We start from the raw sequence: 19535 nt of genomic DNA, 5'->3' as shown, positions 1-19535 counted from the left end.
GGTACAGCATGTGAGGATATGACCTTATGTTAAAGAAAATTGCAAAAAGCAGGTTTTGAAGAAAATTAAAAGGATCTGATTATAAGAAGTGATTTATAACGCCGCTTCGGTCCTTTAACGTTTAGAGGCTACAACCTTCAATACCCGAGGAGACAAAAAATGGACTTAATCTAATTTTGTCACGGAAGATGTTTTAAACCCAGACAGCTTTTAGGGAAACATTTGTGACCCACTGGGCACATATTTAATTTCAATGTCTATTTCACGTTGGTTCAACATCATTTTATTGGGTTAAGCCACAGAAGAAGAGTAGCAGTAGCTAAAGCTTACATTTTCTTTGCGTCGGTAGGACTACTCTGCCTGGTGGAAAAGTAGGTCTAACTTCTGAAAGTACCATGCTCAGATTCATAATGACATCTCAGATTGAATTATTTACAAATGGACAGTTTCATTAGAAATAAGACATAGTTCTTATCTTATTATAAGGCTATCTCTCTGTCCATTCTTAGCCTGAAACTTTAGTCATTTGTGTGCTATTAAAAAGGATTCTGCTGTCTCCAGTCATGTAAAATGACATACAACTGCATGAAATGCATTTATAGAAGGCACATTTTTCTCGTACCCGCAAATACGATGGTAGATTCATGCAATGCTTTTCCTATAAAGGAGATCTTTCCACCCACAACTTTCTGGCCCGCAGCCCTAATTTCTACGTTGCCATGTAAATGCTTACAGGATGAAGAACAGTTTCTAAAACTGCATTTCTAAGGCTCTTGTCTGTCCAAGAAGTGAGGGTAAATGGTAGACATGTTCTCTGCTATCTACTATGTTTTCAGGATTATTTTGGGTATAGGGGAGGGTCACTTGTTTTTTTTCAAGCATTCAGGGAGGGTTTCGTTAAAATATAGGGTAGGGCCAACCATTTTTATTTCAGAGAGGTCCAATTTTCTCCAGATAAGCCTTTAAAAAAATAACGTACACTCCCTAATGAGAAGGCACTTGTCCATCTGTGTAAGGTTCTGTATATATTTTCTTAGTCAACCTTGTGTTCTGTTTTGTTGTGTTCTTGAACGTAACCCTGTTTCTTTGTGTTCTTGAACGTAGCCCTGTCTTTCATTTTTGTTCATTGATTTCACCTGTGTTAGTTAGTCACCTGGTCTCATCAGCTCCTTATTTAGTTCAGTTCATTCTGTTTGTGCCTTTGTGAGGTATTTTGACTCTACATTTTGACTCTACTAAGCCTTTTCCTAGCTCGTTTGTCAGAACCAGTTATAGCCTTCAGTCCTAGTTTTGTTTTACCTGCATGTTTGCCTACCTGTGTATGACCATTGCCTGCCTGCCTGTGACCCCGATTCCTGCCTTCTGCGAAGGTGAAATAAACACCTGCCGTGCTCTGCGTGTGAATCTACACCTTTTTATCCCTGAGCATTCATTACAATCTGTTTGCCAATAAGGAATGAAAGCAATTTATGTGGGTTAGTTTGAAATGGTTGTTGATGTTATTGGCATTAATTGTGATGCAATGCAAAAGCTTTATGAGCTTATGAATGGATTTATCAGGTCCCCAGATGCTTTTGCAAGTTCTTCAAAATCTCTGTGGGCAGAATTTCCTACACAATCTCCCTGCCACAATTGCTCTGCTGTCTGAAAAATTACATCAAACTCTTTGAACTTAATAAAGCACCTTACTAAAGATGGATTTCAGCAAGAGAGAGAGAGAATTTTACATGCAACAGTTTAAATCAAAATGTAGGCCAATTCCATTGATTAAAATGGGGGGAGAAATAATTTCCACCATTTCTCTGTAAGAGGGAGAAAGAGGAAAATATAGTCAAGTTTTAAAGAGGAATGCAAAATATTTAAGAGTACATGAGCCTCCAATTTCATTTAAATTGTAACCACTAACTGGGAATGAACCATGAAGACCCTACTTTTGGAGTGATTAAACCTCTAGTTTTATTTTATTTTTTTAACTAGGCAAGTCAGTTAAGAACAAATTCTTATTTTCAATGACAGCCTAGTGGGTTAACTGCCTGTTCAGGGGCAGAACGACAGATTTGTACCTTGTCAGCTCGGGGGTTTGAACTTGCAACAGTTCCAGTTACTAGTCCAATCCTCTAACCACTAGGCTACCCTGCTGCCCCAGTGTAAATGACCTTTGGAGAAAAAAAGTAACAGACACACACCCTCACTCGCTCTCTCTCTCTCTCTCCCACTACACACACCAAGAGAAGATCAAACAGACAGAATGTACAAGGAAATCACATTTTAAAAAAGGTGTTGAAAAGCAATGGCAAGAAACATGTCAATGTGTGACAGAATCTGAGTACATCATCACTACACAGGATAATGGGGTTTCTGTTGACTCATGGGCCATTGATGAAACTCTCCACATCACTAATCTGCAGGAGTTGGTTCAACCTGGATCAATGGGATTGTGTGATGTTCAAGGTTAAATGGGCGCGAGAGTGGTCCCTATGGGGCTGCTACGCAGAGCAGCATATCAACGATACAGCCAGGTTTTCTCCAGCATCAAACCTCCTTACTCCTTATTCTGGGAATCCAGTTCCTGGGGCCTCATTTATCAATATTGCGTGTAAACTACTCTAAGATACTCTTTACGAAAGGAATTTTGAATATTCGTACTCATAGAAAAAGTGTGATTTATCAAACAAACGTCATAATAATTGATACCAATTGTTCTCAGCCTCAGTGCTCGGGCACAACCTCTTCTATTTGCATTTTGAAACACGCCCTAATTAACCATACACTGCATGGTCAAAATCATCCCTTTAAAGCCCGCTGGGAATGTACAGTGCCTTCAGACCCCTTGACTTTTTCCACATATTGTTACATTACAGCCTTATTCTAAAATTGATTACAAAAACCAGGGTTTCAGACATGTTTTCCAATATTTTATAAAAAATAAACTGAAATATCACTTATACATAAGTATTCAGACCCTTACCTCAGTACTTTGTTGAAGCACCTTTGGCAGCGCCTACAGCCTCGAATATAATTGGGTGTGACTCTACAAGCTTGGCACACATGTGTTCTCTGAAGATCATCCCAAGCTCTGTCAGGTTGGATGGGGAGCGTTGCTGTACAGCTATTTTCAAAAACTTGTCCCGAAGGCACTCCTGCGTTGTCTTGGCTGTGTGGTTAGGGTCATTGTCCTGTTGGAAAGTGAACCTTTGCCCCAGTCTGAGGTCCTGAGCACTCTTGAGCAGGCTTTCATCAAAGAACTCCTTGTACTTGGCTCCGTTCATGTTTGCCTCGATCCTGACTAGTCTTCCAGTCCCTGCTGTTGAAAAACATCCCCACAGCATGATGCTGCCAGCACCATGCTTCACCGTAGGGATGGTGCCAGGTTTCCTCCAGATGTGACGCTTGGCATTCAGGCCAAAGAGTTAAATCTTGGTTTCATCCGACCAGAGAATCTTGTTTCTCATGGTCTGAGAGTCTTGGCAACTCCAAGCGGGCTGTCATGTGCCTCTTACTGAGGAGTAGCTTCGTGTGGCCACTCTACCATAAAGGCCTGATTGAGTGGTGCAGAGATGGTTGTCCTTCTGGAAGATTCTCCCATCTCCACAGAGGATCTCAAGAACTCTGTCAGAGTGACCATCAGGTTCTTGGTAACCTCCCTGACCAATGCCCTTTTCCCCCGATTGTTCAGTTTGGCCGGGCGGCCAGCTCTAGGAAGAGTCTTGGTAGTTCCAAACGTCTTCCATTTAAAAATGATGGAGGCCACTGTGTTCTTGGGGTCCTTCAATGCTGCAGACATTTTTCGATACCCTTCCCCAGATCTGTGCCTCAACACACAGGCTTGACCAGTAAAAATAAAAACATAGGTACAAAGAGCGGACCATTAGGGCAATTCAAGTTGCTTTAGCAATGGCAAATATCCCTCAAATGAGTAGGCAACTCACCAATAAGCCATCCATCCTCAACAGCTGTCTCCTGTATGAGTATAGGCCAACATTGCTGTTCTGTGAGTCGTGCATTCCACCTGGCCACCACATTCAGCAGCGTCTTTTGCGCATCACATAACCTATCACTTGCACATTAAGAGTGGAAAGCTTTTCTGTTCACATAACTTGTTTTGGGATTGTGCTTTTATGGCGATGTTGCTGTCTTCTACTGCTCTGCTTGTATTTGGGAGCCCATTGATGGCAAAGAAACCCCTCTGGACTTCAACCTGTCGTGCAATGGTGTATGGAAATGGTATGTTACATTTTGTTTTGCTGATGATTGCATCCAAAACATTGGCTCATCGAGGGCTGTGAGATCAGCAAGCTCCCACTGAAAAGTTGCTGTTGACTAAAACCTGAGAGCGGATAGCACTTGGGTTGTGCACTGGAATGGCATGTGTTTGTTTGCCTCTCTAAAGCAGGTCTTAAATCCTCATGGGAAATTATATCTGATGAGCCAATCTGTACTTTCGGCAAAAAAACTCCTACCAATCGTCCAAAAGAGCAATATTAGCCTCTCATTCTATTTCCCATTATCTCAGACTTTTATAGTATTTCAACAACGGTTTCACTTTCACACGTACCTCTAATTTAACAAATTACTGCACTTTATATGGATTATTATCATAACAGATGCACTGTAGTGGTCAAATGATACAGTATGTCAGTCAAGATGTGTTGAATGAATTCACAATAGAAATACAATGAAATTGAAAACGGATTTAACTATCACTCTCACAGTTTCAAAATACAGTGAGTATACAAAACATTAAGAACATGTTTGCACCCCCTTTTCCCCTCAGAACAGCCTCAAGTCGTCGGGGCATAGACTCTACAAGGTGTCGGAAGCGTTCCACAGGCATGATGGCCCATGTTGACAACAATGCTTCCCACAGTTGTGTCAAGTTGGGTGGTAGTGGATCTCTACTCTGAATAGCTTATTTCATCTTGGATTGAGATCTGGTGACTGGGCAGGCCACTGCAGTAAGCTTAAAAATTACTGTCATGTTCTTGGAACCATTGTGGCATTATCCTGCTGAAAAAATCAATTCGCAGATGGATACACTGGTATGTAAGGTCGTCAGCTGCCATACCCCATTCGTGTCGGGCTACGACGAATTGTGCATTATTTTGCTGCCATAAAGGGATGCACCTGATTGGCAATGCTGTTCAGAAATCCTGTGGCATTGAAATGTTTCTCCACTTATATCAAGGGGCCCAATGTGTGTCATGAAAACACAGCCCACACCATAGCACAACCACCTGATATGTTGACACAGCAGAATGGATACATGTACTCTGTTGCTCTGCGTAGTTCGTGTCAGCCTCCTTTGTCCCTATTTTCGACCACTGGTCTGCCGTTTACTGGATGTTCTTTGGGCGGTGGACCATTCTTGATACACACAGGAATCTGTTGATCGTGAAAAACCCAGCAGCGTTGCAGTTCTTGACAAACTACCATACCCAGTTCAAAGGCACTTAAATCTTTAGTATTGCCCATTCACCCTCTGAATGGCACATATACACAATCCATGTCTCAATTGTCTCAAGGCTTAAAAATCCTTTATTAACCTGTCTCCTCCCCTTCATATACACTTATTGAAGTGGATTTAACAGCTGACATCAATAAGGATCATAGCTTTCAGATGCTATATGATGTTCTGCAAGTGAGGGGCTTACAAATTAACATCTCATAGCTACGCTGCCTAGCTGCCTGTCTGTGAGAATCTCTGTCTGTCTGCCTGTCTGTCTGTGTGTCTGATAACTAACTGGTTTTATCTATCAATAATAATGTCTCAGAAGGTATTTTTATTTTGTTTGGATAGATTTTTCCTAAAAGACGGTCTACCCTCTAACACAGCTGTCACAACTTCCGCCGAAGTCGGCCCCTCTCCTTGTTCGAGCGGTGTTCGGCCGTCGATGTCACCGATCTTCTAGCCATCACTGATCCATTTTTAATTTTTAATTGGTTTTGTCTTGTCTTCCATCACACCTGGTTCCAATCCCATCAATTACATGTTGTGTACTTAACCCCCTGTTTCCCCTCATGTCCTTGTCGGTGATTGTTTTTTTATGTATTGGTGCTTTGTATGTTATGGTTTGCGAAGGGTTTTGTACCCACTTTCTTTATTTTGTATATGTTGGTTTTCAGAGTTTGTGAGCATTTATTAAATTACTCCGTTTATACCAAGTTCGTTCTCCTGCGCCTGACTTCCCTGCCACCAGCACGCACCCCATTACAAAATCACCGACCCTTCTATGGAGTCAGCAGGAAAAGGTACCCTGGCCATATAGGTAGAGGAGCGCGTCCAGGAGCATGCAGTAATACTTTACCATCTTGGTGCCGCCATAGACTGCGTTGTCCAGACATTGGACCGATGGGAGAGACAGGGAGTTCTTCCAGCGCCTCCACCAGCACAACCGGGGTCTCCCCTGAGTGCCCCTTTCCTGCCTGAACCCAGTGGAATCCATCTCTCCTTGCCACAGGAGTTCGACGGGAGTGCTGCATACTGCCAGGGTTTCCTCCTTCAATTAAACCTCTATCTGGCCACGGTCCACCCAGATCCATCGGACCATGAGAGGGTGTTTGCCCTCGTCTCGTGCCTCACCGGGAAAGCCCTGGAGTGGGCCAACGCCGTGTGGAGAGAGGGAGATGCGGTGTTGGATCAGTTTGAGGAGTTCACACAGTCTTCAATCACGCACCCGAGGGTAGAGCGGCGGGTGAGCGCCTCTACCATCTCAGGCAAGAGACGAGGAGCGCCTATGATTCCGACCTGAGTTTAGGACCCTGGCTGCCAGCGCGGGATGGAACAAGGCCCTGATCGATCATTACCGCTGCAGTCTACGCGAGGACGTCCGTCGGGAGCTGGGTCTGCAGAGACACCACCCTCAACCTGCTGGCTGCTCGCGGACGTTCAGATCGGGGTCTGGTGGTTCCATCCTCCCGCACCCCCTCTCCGATACCCATGGAGCTGGGAAGGGGGGGGGGGGGGGGGGGTGCGCAGGAAGAAAGGAGGGGGTTCCTGCTCGTGCACTATCTGTGCCGCAGAGGTCACACTGCCGGTCGGTGCCGGGCGGGTTCCTCTGGGAATCGAGGCAGCAGGCAGGGCGCTCTGGCGTCACCCCAGGTGAGCTGGCACCTTCCTCACCCAGAGTCCTCTGTTGCACATATGTTTGTGTCTGTCACTTTTCCTGAGTTTTCCCCACATTCCCAGCATAAGGCGCTCATCGATTCAGGCGCGGCTGGGAATTTCATTGATAAAGCTTTAGCCCATAGTTTAGGGATCCCCATTTGTCCCGTGGATGTGCCTTTCCCCTTTCACGCCTTCGATAGTCGACCATTAGGGTCAGGGTTGATTAGGGAGGTCACCGCTCCTTTGGGCATGGTGACACAGAGGAATCATAAGGAGAGAATTAGTCTCTTTCTTATTGACTCTCCTGTGTTTCCCGTGGTGCTGGGCCTACCCTGGTTAGCTTGTCATAACCCCACTGTTTCTTGGCCACAGAGGGCTCTTACGGGGTGGTCGCGAGAGTGCTCAGGTAGATGTTTAGGGGTTTCTGTTGGTGCTACTACGGTGGAGAGTCCAGACCACATTCCCCCTGAATATGCCGATTTGGCTCTCGCCTTCTCTAAAAAGAAGGCCACTTAATTACCACCTCATCGATGGGCGCGATTGTGCGATAGATCTCCTGTTAGACGCTGCACTTCCCAGGAGTCACGTGTATCCCCTCTCACAGGAGGCTATGGAAACATATGTCTCCGAATCCCTGCGTCAGGGGTACATTCGGTCCTCCACTTCACCCGCCTCCTCAAGTTTATTTTTGTGAAGAAGAAGGATGGGGGTCTGTGCCCGTGTATTGACTATCGGGGTCTAAATCAGATCACGGTGAGGTATAGTTACCCACTACCGCTCATAGTAACAGAAATAGAGTCAATGCACGGGGTGCGCTTCTTCACCAAACTAGATCTCAGGAGCGCTTACAACCTGGTGCGTATCCAGGAGGGAGACGAGTGGAAGACGGCTTTCAGTAACACCTCTGGGCACTATGAGTACCTCGTCATGTCGTAAGGGTTGATGAATGCGCCATCAGTCTTCCAACATTTCGTATACAAGGGACCTGCACGGGCAGGGTGTAGTGGTGTATATTGATAACATTTTGATATACTCCGCTGCACGTGCGCAGAGTGCTTGGTCGCCTGTTGGAGCATGACCTGTACGTCAAGGCTGAGACATGCCTGTTCTTCCAACAGTCCGTCTCCCTCGTAGGGTATCGTATTTCCACGTCAGGGGTGGAGATGGAGAGTGATCGCATTGCAGCCGTGCGTAATTGGCCGACTCCCACCACGGTAAAGGAGGTGCGGCGATTCTTAGGGTTTGCCAACTACTACCGGAGGTTTATCCAGGGTTTTGGTCAGGTAGCAGCTCCCATTACTTCACTACTGAAGGGGGGTCCGGTGCGTTTGCAGTGTACAGCTGAGTGAGACAGGGTTTTCAGTCACCTGAGGGCTCTGTTTACCTTGGCTCCCGTGCTGGCCCATCCGGATCCCTCTTTGGCGTTCATAGAGGAGGTTGAGACCGTGTCTGAGACCGTGTCTGTGCCTCGACCTAGGTTGGGCAAAACTAAACATGGCGGTGTTCGCTTTAGCAATCTCAGTAGGATAAAGACCTCCTCCATTCCTGTCATTATTGAAAGAGATCATGATACATCACATCTCAAAATAGGGCTACTTAATGTTAGATCCCTTACTTCAAAGGCAATTATAGTCAATGAACTAATCACTGATCATAATCTTGATGTGATTGGCCTGACTGAAACGTGGCTTAAGCCTGATGAATTCACTGTGTTAAATGAGGCCTCACCTCCTGGCTACACTAGTGACCATATCCCCCGTGCATCCCGCAAAGTCGAAGGTGTTGCTAACATTTACGATAGCAAATTTCAATTTACAAAAAAAAAAAGACGTTTTCGTCTTTTGAGCTTCTAGTCATGAAATCTATGCAACCTACTCAATCACTTTTTATAGCTACTGTTTACAGGCCTCCTGGGCCATATACAGCGTTCCTCATTGAGCAGATAATATTCTAATCTTTGGTGACTTTAATATTCACATGGAAAATATCCACAGACCCACTCCAAAAGGTTTTCGGAGCCATCATCGACTCAGTGGGTTTTGTCCAACATGTCTCTGGACCTACTCACTGTCACAGTCATACTCTGGACCTAGCTTTGTCCCATGGAATAAATGTTGTGGATCTTAATGTTTTTCCTCATTATCCTGGACTATCGGACCACCATTTTATTACGTTTGCAATTGCAACAAATAATCTGCTCAGACCCCAACCAAGGAACATCAAAAGTTGTGCTATATATTCACAGACAACACAAAGATTCCTTGATGTCCTTCCAGACTCCCTCTGTCTACACAAGGACGCCAGATGATAAAAATCAGTTAACCACCTAACTGAGGAACTCAATTTAACCTTGTGCAATACCCTAGATGCAGTTGCACCCCTAAAACCTCAAAACATTTCTCATAAGAAACTAGCTCCCTGGTATACAGAAAATACCCGAGCTCTGAAGCAAGCTTCCAGAAAATTGGAACGGAAATGGCGCCACACCAATCTGGAATTCATCCGACTAGCTTGGAAAGACCGTGCAGTATCGAAGAGCCCTTACTGCTGCTCGATCGTCCTTTTTTCCAACTTAATTGAGGAAAATAAGAACAATCCAAAATTCCTTTTTGATACTGTCGCAAAGCTAACTAAAAAGCAGCATTTCCCAAGAGAGGGTGGCTTTCACTTCTGCAGTAATAAATTCATGAACTTCTTTGAGGAAAAGATCATGATTATTAGAAAGCAAATTACGGACTCCTCTTTAAATCTGCGTATTCCTTCAAAGCTCAGTTGTCCTGAGTCTGCACAACTCTGCCAGGACCTAGGATCAAGAGAGACACTCAAGTGTTTTAGTACTATATCTCTTGACACGATGATGAAAATAATCATGGCCTCTAACCCTTCAAGCTGCATACTGGACCCTATTCCAACTAACCTACTGAAAGAGCTGCTTCCTGTGCTTGGCCCTCCTATGTTGAACATAATAAACGGCTCTCTATCCACCGGATGTGTACCAAAGTCACTAAAAGTGTCAGTAATAAAGCCTCTCTTGAAAAAACCAAACCTTGACCCAGAAAATATAAAAAAATAATTGGCCGATATCGAATCTTCCACTCCTCTCAAAAATCTTAGAAGAGGCTGACCCCATCATAGCACTGAGACTGCACTTGTGAACGTGGTAAATTACCTTTTAATGGCATCAGACCGAGGCTCTGCATCTGTCCTCGTGCTCCTAGACCTTAGTGCTGCTTTTGATACCATCGATCACCACATTCTTTTGGAGAGATTGGAAACCCAAATTGGTCTACACGGACAAGTTCTGGCCTGGTATAGATATTATCTGTCGGAAAGATATCAGTGTGTCTCTGTGAATGGTTTGTCCTCTGACAAATCAACTGTAAATTTCGGTGTTCCTCAAGGTTCCGTTTTAGGACCACTATTGTTTTCACTATATACACTGCTCAAAAAAATAAAGGGAACACTTAAACAACACAATGTAATTCCAAGTCAATCACACTTCTGTGAAATCAAACTGTCCACTTAGGAAGCAACACTGATTAACAATAAATGGCACATGCTGTTGTGCAAATGGAATAAACAACAAGTGGAAATTATAGGCAATTAGCAAGACACCCCCAATAAAGGAGTGGTTCTGCAGGTGGGGACCACAGACCACTTCTCAGTTCCTAAGCTTCCTGGCTGATGTTTTGGTCACTTTTGAATGCTGGCGGCATCCAGGATGGCACATCAATGCGAGCTGTGGCAAGAAGGTTTGCTGTGTCTGTCAGCGTAGTGTCCAGAGCATGGAGGTGCTACCAGGAGACAGGCCAGTACATCAGGAGATGTGGAGGAGGCCGTAGGAGGGCAACAACCCAGCAGCAGGACCGCTACCTCCGCCTTTGTGCAAGGAGGAGCAGGAGGAGCACTGCCAGAGCCCTGCAAAATGACCTCCAGCAGGCCACAAATGTGCATGTGTCTGCTCAAACGGTCAGAAACAGACTCCATGAGGGTGGTATGAGGGCCCGACATCCACAGGTGGGGGTTGTGCTTACAGCCCAACACCGTGCAGGACGTTTTTCATTTGCCAGAGAACACCAAGATTGGCAAATTTGCCACTGGCGCCCTGTGCTCTTCACAGATGAAAGCAGGTTCACACTGAGCACATGTGACAGACGTGACAGTCTGGAGACGCCGTGGAGAACATTCTGCTGCCTGCAACATCCTCCAGCATGACCGGTTTGGCGGTGGGTCAGTCATGGTGTGGGGTGGCATTTCTTTGGGGGGCCGCACAGACCTCCATGTGCTCGCCAGAGGTAGCCTGACTGCCATTAGGTACCGAGATGAGATCCTCAGACCCCTTGTGAGACCATATGCTGATGCGGTTGGCCCTGGGTTCCTTCTAATGCAAGACAATGCTAGACCTCATGTGGCTGGAGTGTGTAAGCAGTTCTTGAAAGAGGAATACATTGATGCTATGGACCGGCACGCCCGTTCCCCAGACCTGAATCCAATTGAGCACATCTGGGACATCATGTCTCGCTCCACCCACCAACGCCACGTTGTACCACAGACTGTCCAGGAGTTGGCGGATGCTTTAGTCCAGGTCTAGGAGGAGATCCCTCAGGAGACCATCCGCCACCTCATCAGGAGCATGCCCAGGCGTTGTAGGGAGGTCATACAGGCACTTGGAGGCCACACACACTACTGAGCCTCATTTTGACTTGTTTTAAGGACATTACATCAAAGTTGGATCAGCCTGTAGTGTGGTTTTCCACTTTAATTTTAAATGTGAGTCCAAATCCAGTCCCTCCATGGGTTGATACATTTGATTTCCATTGATAATTTTTGAGTGATTTTGTTGTCAGCACATTCAACTATGTAAAGAAAAAAGCATTTAATAAGAATATTTAATTCGTTCAGATCTAGGATGTGTTAATTTAGTGTTCCCTTTATTTTTTTGAGCAGTGTATTTTACCTCTTGGGGATGTCATTCGAAAATATAATGTTAACTTTCACTGCCATGCGGATGACACACAGCTGTACATTTCAATGAAACATGGTGAAGCCACAAAATTGCCCTTGCTAGAAGCATGTGTTTCAGACATAAGGAAGTGGATGGCTGCAAACGTTCTACTTTTAAACTCGGACAAAACAGAGATGCTTGTTCTAGGTCCCAAGAAACAAAGAGATCTTCTGTTGAATCTGACAATTAATCTTAATGGTTGTACAGTCGTCTCAAATAAAACTGTGAAGCAGCTCGGCGTTACTCTGGACCCTGATCTCTCTTTTGAAGAACATATCAAGACTGTTTCAAGGACAGCTTTTTTCCATCTACGTAACATTGTAAAAATCTGAAACTTTCTGTCCAAAAATGATGCAGAAAAACTAATCCATGCTTTTGTCACTTCGAGGTTAGACTACTGCAATGCTCTACTTTCCGGCGACCTGGATAAAGCACTAAATAAACTTCAGTTAGTGCTAAATACGGCTGCTAGAATCTTGACTAGAACCAAAATGTTTTATCATATTACTCCAGTGCTAGCCTCCCTACACGGGCTTCCTGTGAAGGCAAGGGCTGATTTCAAGGTTTTACTGCTAACCTACAAAGCATTACATGGGCTTGCTCCTACCTATCTCTCTGATTTGGTCCTGCCGTACATACCTACACGTACGCTACGGTCACAAGACGCAGGCCTCCTAATTGTCCCTAGAATTTCTAAGCAAACAGCTGGAGGCAGGGCTTTCTCCTATAGAGCTCCATTTTTATGGAATGGTCTGCCTACCCATGTGAAAGACGCAAACTCGGTCTCAACCTTTAAGTCTTTACTGAAGACTCATCTCTTCAGTGGGTCATATGATTGAGTGTAGTCTCGCCCAGGAGTGTGAAGGTGAACGGAAAGCTGAGTAACTGGCTTACTAGGGCTCTTTCATACCGTCCCTAGGAGGGGTGCGTCACTTGAGTGGGTTGAGTCACTGATGTGATCTTCCTGTCTGGGTTGGCGCCCCCCATTGGGTTGTGCCGTGGAGGAGATCTTTGTGGGCTATACTCAGCCTTGTCTCAGGATGGTAAATTGGTGTTTGAAGATATCCCTCTAGTGGTGTGGGGGCTGTGCTTTGGCAAAGTGGGTGGGGTTATACCCTTCCTGTTTGGCCCTGTCCGGGGGTGTCATCGGATGGGGCCACAGTGTCTCCTGACCCCTCCTCTCTCAGCCTCCAGTATTTATGCTGCATAGGGTTTTTGTTTCGGGGGGCTAGGGTCAGTTTCTTATATCTGGAGTACTTCTCCTGTCCTATCCGGTGTCCTGTGTGAATTTAAGTATGCTCTCTCTAATTCTCTCTTTCTCTCTTTCTTTCTCTCTCTCAGAGGACCTGAGCCCTAGGACCATGCCTCAGGACTACCTGACTCCTTGCCGTCCCTAGTCCACCTGGCCGTGCTGCTGCTCCAGTTCTGCCTGTGATTATTATTATTTGACCATGCTGGTTATTTATGAACATTTGAACATCTTGGCCACGCTCTGTAATCTCCACCCGGCACAGCCAGAAGAGGACTGGCCACCCCACATAGCCTGGTTCCTCTCTAGGTTTCTTCCTAGGTTTTGGCCTTTCTAGGGAGTTTTTCCTAGCCACCGTGCTTCTACACCTGCATTGCTTGCTGTTTGGGGTTTTAGGCTGGGTTTCTGTACAGCACTTTGAGATATCAGCTGATGTACGAACGGCTATATAAATACATTTGATTTGATTTGATTTGATAGGAGCTGTGCTCTCTCAGCGCTCGGGTGTGCCACCGAAGCTCCTCCCTTGTGCCTTGTTCTCGAAGAAGCTCAGCCCGGCGGAGCGAAACTATGACGTGGAGGACCGGGTGTTGTTGGCTGTCGTCAAGTCCTTGAAGGCGTAGAGACATTGGCTTGAGGGGGCTAAACACCCTTTTCTCATCCGGACTGACCACCGCAATCTGGAGTACATCCGGGCGGCGAGGAAACTGAACCTTCGCCACGCAAGGTGGGCCATGTTTTTCACCCATTTTGTGTATACCCTTTCTTACAGACCAGGCTCCCAGAACATTAAGGCAGACGCATTTTCCCGGCTGTATGACACAGAGGAGCGGCCCATGGATCCCACGCCCATACTCCCTGCCTCTTGCTTGGTGGCGTCGGTAGTATGGGAGCTGGACGCGGACATGGAGTGGGCGTCACGTGCAGAGCCCACTCCCCCTCAGTGTCCAGCTGGGCGTCTGTACATTCCGTCTGTTGTCCGCGACCAGCTAATCTATTGGGCCCACACATCCCCCTACTCTGGTCATCCTGGGATTGGCCCGGATGGGGCTCTGTCTTAGTGGGAAGTACTGGTGGCCCACTTTGGCTAAGGATGTGAGGGTTTATGTTTCCGCCTGCTCGGTGTGCACCCAGTGTAAGGCTGCTAGGCACCTGCCCAGAGGTAACCTACAACCCTTACCCGTTCCACAACGGCCGTGGTCGCACCTGTCGGTGGATTTCATAATCGATCTTCCACCTTCACAGGGTAACACCACGATCCTGGTCATTGTGGATCGTTTTACTAAGTCCTGTCGTCTCCTCACTTTGCCCGGTCTCCCTACGGCCCTACAGACTGCAGAGGCCCTGTTTACTCACGTCCTCCGGCACTACAGGGTGCCTGAGGATATAGTGTCTGATCGGGGTCTCCAGTTCATGTCGAGGGTCTGGAGGGCGTTCATGGAACGTCTGGGGGTCTCGGTCAGCCTTACCTCAGGTTTTCACCCCGAGAGTAACGTGCAGGTGGAGAGAGTTAACCAGGATGTGAGTAGTTTTCTGAGGTCTTATTTCCAGGACCGGCCGGGAGAGGGGGCAGCATTCGTGCACTGGGCAGAGATGGCCCAGAACTCTCTCCGCCACTCCTTAACTAACCTCTCTCCCTTCCAGTATTTTTTGGGGTATCAGCCGGTTCTGGCTCCTTGGCAGCAGAGTCAGACCGAGGCTCCTGCGGTGGATGACTAGTTCCGGCGCGCGGAGGGACATGGGACACCGCTCATGTCCACCTTCAGAAAGTAGACCGTCACCGCAGTGAGGCACCCATGTTTGCCCCGGGGGACCGGGTCTGGCTCTCGACCCGAAACCTGCCCCTCCGCCTGCCCTGTCGGAAGCTGGGTCCGCGGTTTGTGGGGCCATTTAAAGTCCCGAGGAGAGTGAACGAGGTATGTTATAGGTCACAGCTTCCCCCGGATTACCGCATTAACCCCTCGTTCCATGTGTCTCTCCTCAGGCCGGTGGTGGCTGGCCCACTCCTCCGCCCCCTCTGGATGTCGAGGGGGCCCCAGCGTACCCTGTTCGTTCCATACTGGATTCGAGACGTCGGGCGAGGGGCCTCCAGGACCTCGTGGACTGGGAGGGGTATGGTCCGGAGGAGAGATGCTGGGTTCCGGTGGAGGACGTGTTGGATCCTTCTATGCTGCGAGATTTCCACCGTCTCCATCTGGATCGCCCTGTGCCTCGCCCTCTGGGTCGTCCCCGAGGTCGGTGTCGACACGCGGCTCCAGGGTACTGTCACGACTTCCGCCGAAGTCGGTCCCTCTCCTTGTTCGAGTGGTGTTCGGAGGTCGAAGTCACCGGTCTTCTAGCCATCACTAATTCATTTTTCATTTTCCATTGGTTTTGTCTTGTCTTCCATCACACCTGGTTCAAATCCCATCAATTAGATGTATTTAACCCTCTGTTTCCCCTCATGTCCTTGTCGGTGATTGTTTGTTGTATGTATTGGTACTTTGTATGTTATGTATGTTATGGTGTGCAACGGGTTTTGTACCCACTTGTACCCACAGTTTGTGAGCATTTATTAAAATACTACGTTTATACCAAGTTCGTTCTCCTGCGCCTGACTACCCTGCCACCAGCACGCACCCCATTACAACAGCCTCATATGGTGAAGCTTCACATTACAAAATGATTACATCTCATCTAGTAGAACACAGCCTCATATGGTGAAGCTTGAAATTACAAAATGATTACATCTTATCTAGTAGAACAGCATTTTAACAATGATTGTTTAAGTCTAGACCCGTTGTAATGTATTTACTGAAAACATTTTTAATCACTGGTTGGTGAGTTACTGTATACCAATAGATTTGTCTTTGATGTGATTCCATGAAAGCCAGACAGATCACTCTCCATCCCCTCTTTGTAGACATTTATAACAATAGTCTCTGCCCAAGTAAATATAAATGTGGTTTTGAGAGTTTAAAAGTTGATTCTTGTCAAAGCTGAAGCTTGAGCGTGTAATATTTGACTTGAACTGGCAAGCGAGGTAGCGTAGATTCAGCCAGTGCCAAAGAACAGACTCACTTCTCTGGCTCTCTCTCTCTCTAATGGGCTCCTGCGTGTACAGATTAATAGAAAGGTTCAAAACCTGGACCGCTTTGAAAGAAAAGGTCTGTGACATCCGGGCGATTGGAGAAAGAACAATTATCTTATGAGGGGAGAAAAAGACAGGTGGCACATATTACCCTACAGGCCTCAGGGGGATAGCCTAGCTCAGATAATGTACTGTATATGTGTTGTATAAGAGGCATCCCTCAGACATTGGGAACATGTGTTGTATTTCTCCTCGGCATAAAGTTATTGAACAAAGCTAAGCGTGTGTCCATTGTTTGGGGGAAGGTGTGAAATGCCTCCATCAGTGCTGTGATGTGGGAGGTTCGTCTAGCCTCACTGGAGAGAATGAGAAATAAAGGTGTGGTGAATCTGTCTCTCGAGGCGCATTAGCCGGGCAGATTGCATCGACTCGTTGGCTACAGCTTAACATGTCATGCTGGTGCTGTGAGATTCTCTGGCATTCAGGCATGATTAGTCACTGTTCATGTTGCAATAAAACAGGACATTGCCTGGTACCCCATATAACTGCCATGAAGGCCTCGATGGCAGGGCTAGTGTGTGTTTGTGCGTGTGTATCTGTGTATGTGTTTGTGTTTGTGTGTGTGTGTGTGTTTGAAGATGTCTGTTTTATTCCAAGTGGTCTGCGTAGGGGGCCTGAGACAGACACAGAATATTACCCCTCCTGCAGTCAGCAGACCCTCTGAGAAAATACATTCCTCCATTCCAGAGCCACCCTGTCATTCCAGAGCCAACCTGTCATTTCAGACACAGCAGCATCTGCCAATGTCATTTTACAGCAATTGTCTCTGAGAAGACTGTACATTCCTACCTTTAGATTCAGAACTGGGTGCTGCCAGCCTTTCTTCCTCTGTGCTGATGTAGTTTTGTATCATTATTGGGAGTTTCAGTATTCTGGGGGTTAATTAAAGAAGCTGCTTGGGGATCTCCAGAAACCCAAAACACCACTTATCTGGATTTCTGCTCCTTTGGTTTCAGGGATCAAGAGTCACCATTAATGGAAACTAAAGCGTGAAAAGAGGACTTCTCTCTTCTTTTCACCTTGATAGTCTTTGACAGACAATGAATTGAATTTGGAGGATATTGAGATTACTTCATAGAGATACATCACTGTATACAGTATCTTATTTTCAGTAACACATTTCACAGGGCAAAATGCCACTTCAATTTCCAGTATGGTTTTTTCTTCTCCTTCCAAACGATCTGTCGTTCCCCAGGCAAAAGAATAAGGCTCAGCTTGATGACTCTCCAGCTAGCTAACACATTGGAATGCAATGCGCCTGGCTGTCTGAGCTGTGGCTGTTGCTATGACCAACTCGGTGGGAAAGTAAGTAAAATAAGAAGCGAGGTGAAAGTGACAGGACCTTCTCCTAAATAGACTGTTAGCGTAGCATGAGGGGAGTGCAGAGGAGGGAGAAAACACTTATTATTGGCCAGGGAGAAGCATCAGCTTTGTTAGAGAGGGGCTGGATCTTCATCTGAGGAGAGTTTTGCTGAAGCCCCTGTCAGGTTGTCTCTATTTTCTATTCAATATGGACTCTTACGGTAAAGTAGCTAGGAACAGTGAAAATATTTTTACTAGATGTTATAAAAACACCTTTTATTTATTCATCAAATGATTCGCAGGTTGTTTGATGTCATAATCCGAGGAGGGAATTCTAGCACAATCCTTCTCGCATAGAACTGACAGGAACATCATGGATTTGATATTAATGATTTTGGCAAAGCCTATTCTTTTGTGGAATGTCAGTTGCATGTTCCACAACACGAGTCAAACACAGTTCAGTGTCAGGGGTGAACTAACCTCGCAAGGCGAGTCATGCATTCCTCCGCGAGGAAACGAAACATGGCATGCGATGTGGCTCTCTCCCTCCTCCTTATGCTGTGTGCAATCGCAGGGCTTGCTTGGCTGGCGCGGTGGGCGTGCAACAAGGAGGCTGTTCAGCATCACAATAGACACACTGACTCACCACAGTAGCTTTGGAAAGTAGATGTAAACTAAATGGATAAATTAGGGCCTCTCAAACTACTGTACAATATGTGGGACCACTAGCCAAGATCAGTCATGAACTGTTATCCAATGAACAGTTGAACATTCCTGAAAATGTGGGCTGTGGATGACTAAAATAAACATGGTGCTTGGTTGGGGGTTACTGTAAGAAAAGCTCAACTGTTTCATTCCTCAGAGGCACAGGAACTAAATAAACCCACCTCAGGACACAGGTGTAGAAGCCGTTGTCCTCCAGCTCAGCTGAGCGGAACCAGATGGAGTCATCCTCCTTGCTGAGCCGATGGCCGGAGAAGATGATAGGCTCCTCAGAGTCCCCTTTGTTTTTGTACCAGATGAGCCGGAGCTTGGCGCTCTGAGTCATGGAGTAGTTGGTCCTGATGTAGCTGTAGAATAGGGCGCACTTCACCCTCACTGGTTCCCCTGCTAGGACCCGGTACCTCTTCAGGTCTACCGACCAATCGATGCAGCCGTCCACTGTGGAGGAGGAAGTAGTACATATGGTTAGGGGACTGGTGCAAACAGAGTGGTTGTTGGTGTCATGGAATAATATGCTTGCTAAACTAGGAACTAAGAGCCTAAACCTCATCCTACAATGCATGGAGCAATGAAAACCCAAATCCACCATAGTCCCTTTGCCCAAGGAAGCGAAGGTAACCTGCCTAAATGATTACTGCCCCGTAGCACTCACGTCGGTAGCCATGAAGTGCTTTGAAAGGCTGGTCATGGCTCACATCAACAGTATCCTCCCGGTTACCCTAGACCCACTCCAATTCGCATACCGCCCCAACAGATCCACAGATGACGCAATCTCAATCTCACTCCACACTGCCCTTTCCCACCTGGACAAAAGGAACACCTATGTGAGAATACTATTCATTGACCCCAGCTCAACGTTCAACACCATAGTGCCCACAAAGCTCATCAGTAAGCTAAGGACCCTGGGACTAAACAACTCCCTCTGCAACTGGATCATGGACTTCCTGACGGGCAGCCCCCAGGTGGTAAGGGTAGGCAACAACACGTCTGCCACGCTGATCCTCAACACTGGGGCTCCTCA

General features: G+C 46.5%; 1 protein-coding gene across 4 annotated transcripts in view; it reads right to left on the bottom strand.

Moving 5' to 3' along the window:
• Positions 1-19535, bottom strand: part of LOC110504767 (X-linked interleukin-1 receptor accessory protein-like 2) — a 457839-nt gene that overhangs the window by 182711 nt on the left and 255593 nt on the right. For 3 of the 4 annotated variants that reach the window (XM_090219380.1, XM_021583579.3, XM_090219381.1), the window contains exon 3: positions 18679-18952. In XM_090219380.1, coding sequence (XP_090075506.1) covers positions 18679-18952 — 274 coding nt within the window. Of the gene's footprint in view, positions 1-18271; positions 18485-18678; positions 18953-19535 lie in introns of those variants that run through there. The other variant, XM_090219383.1, reaches the window with a different exon arrangement.

This window comes from Oncorhynchus mykiss, chromosome 25 (assembly GCF_057628025.1).
Source record: "Oncorhynchus mykiss isolate SJ-2025 chromosome 25, ASM5762802v1, whole genome shotgun sequence".
Classification (NCBI taxonomy): Eukaryota; Metazoa; Chordata; class Actinopteri; order Salmoniformes; family Salmonidae; genus Oncorhynchus; species Oncorhynchus mykiss.
This window is presented reverse-complemented; position numbering and strand designations above follow the sequence as displayed.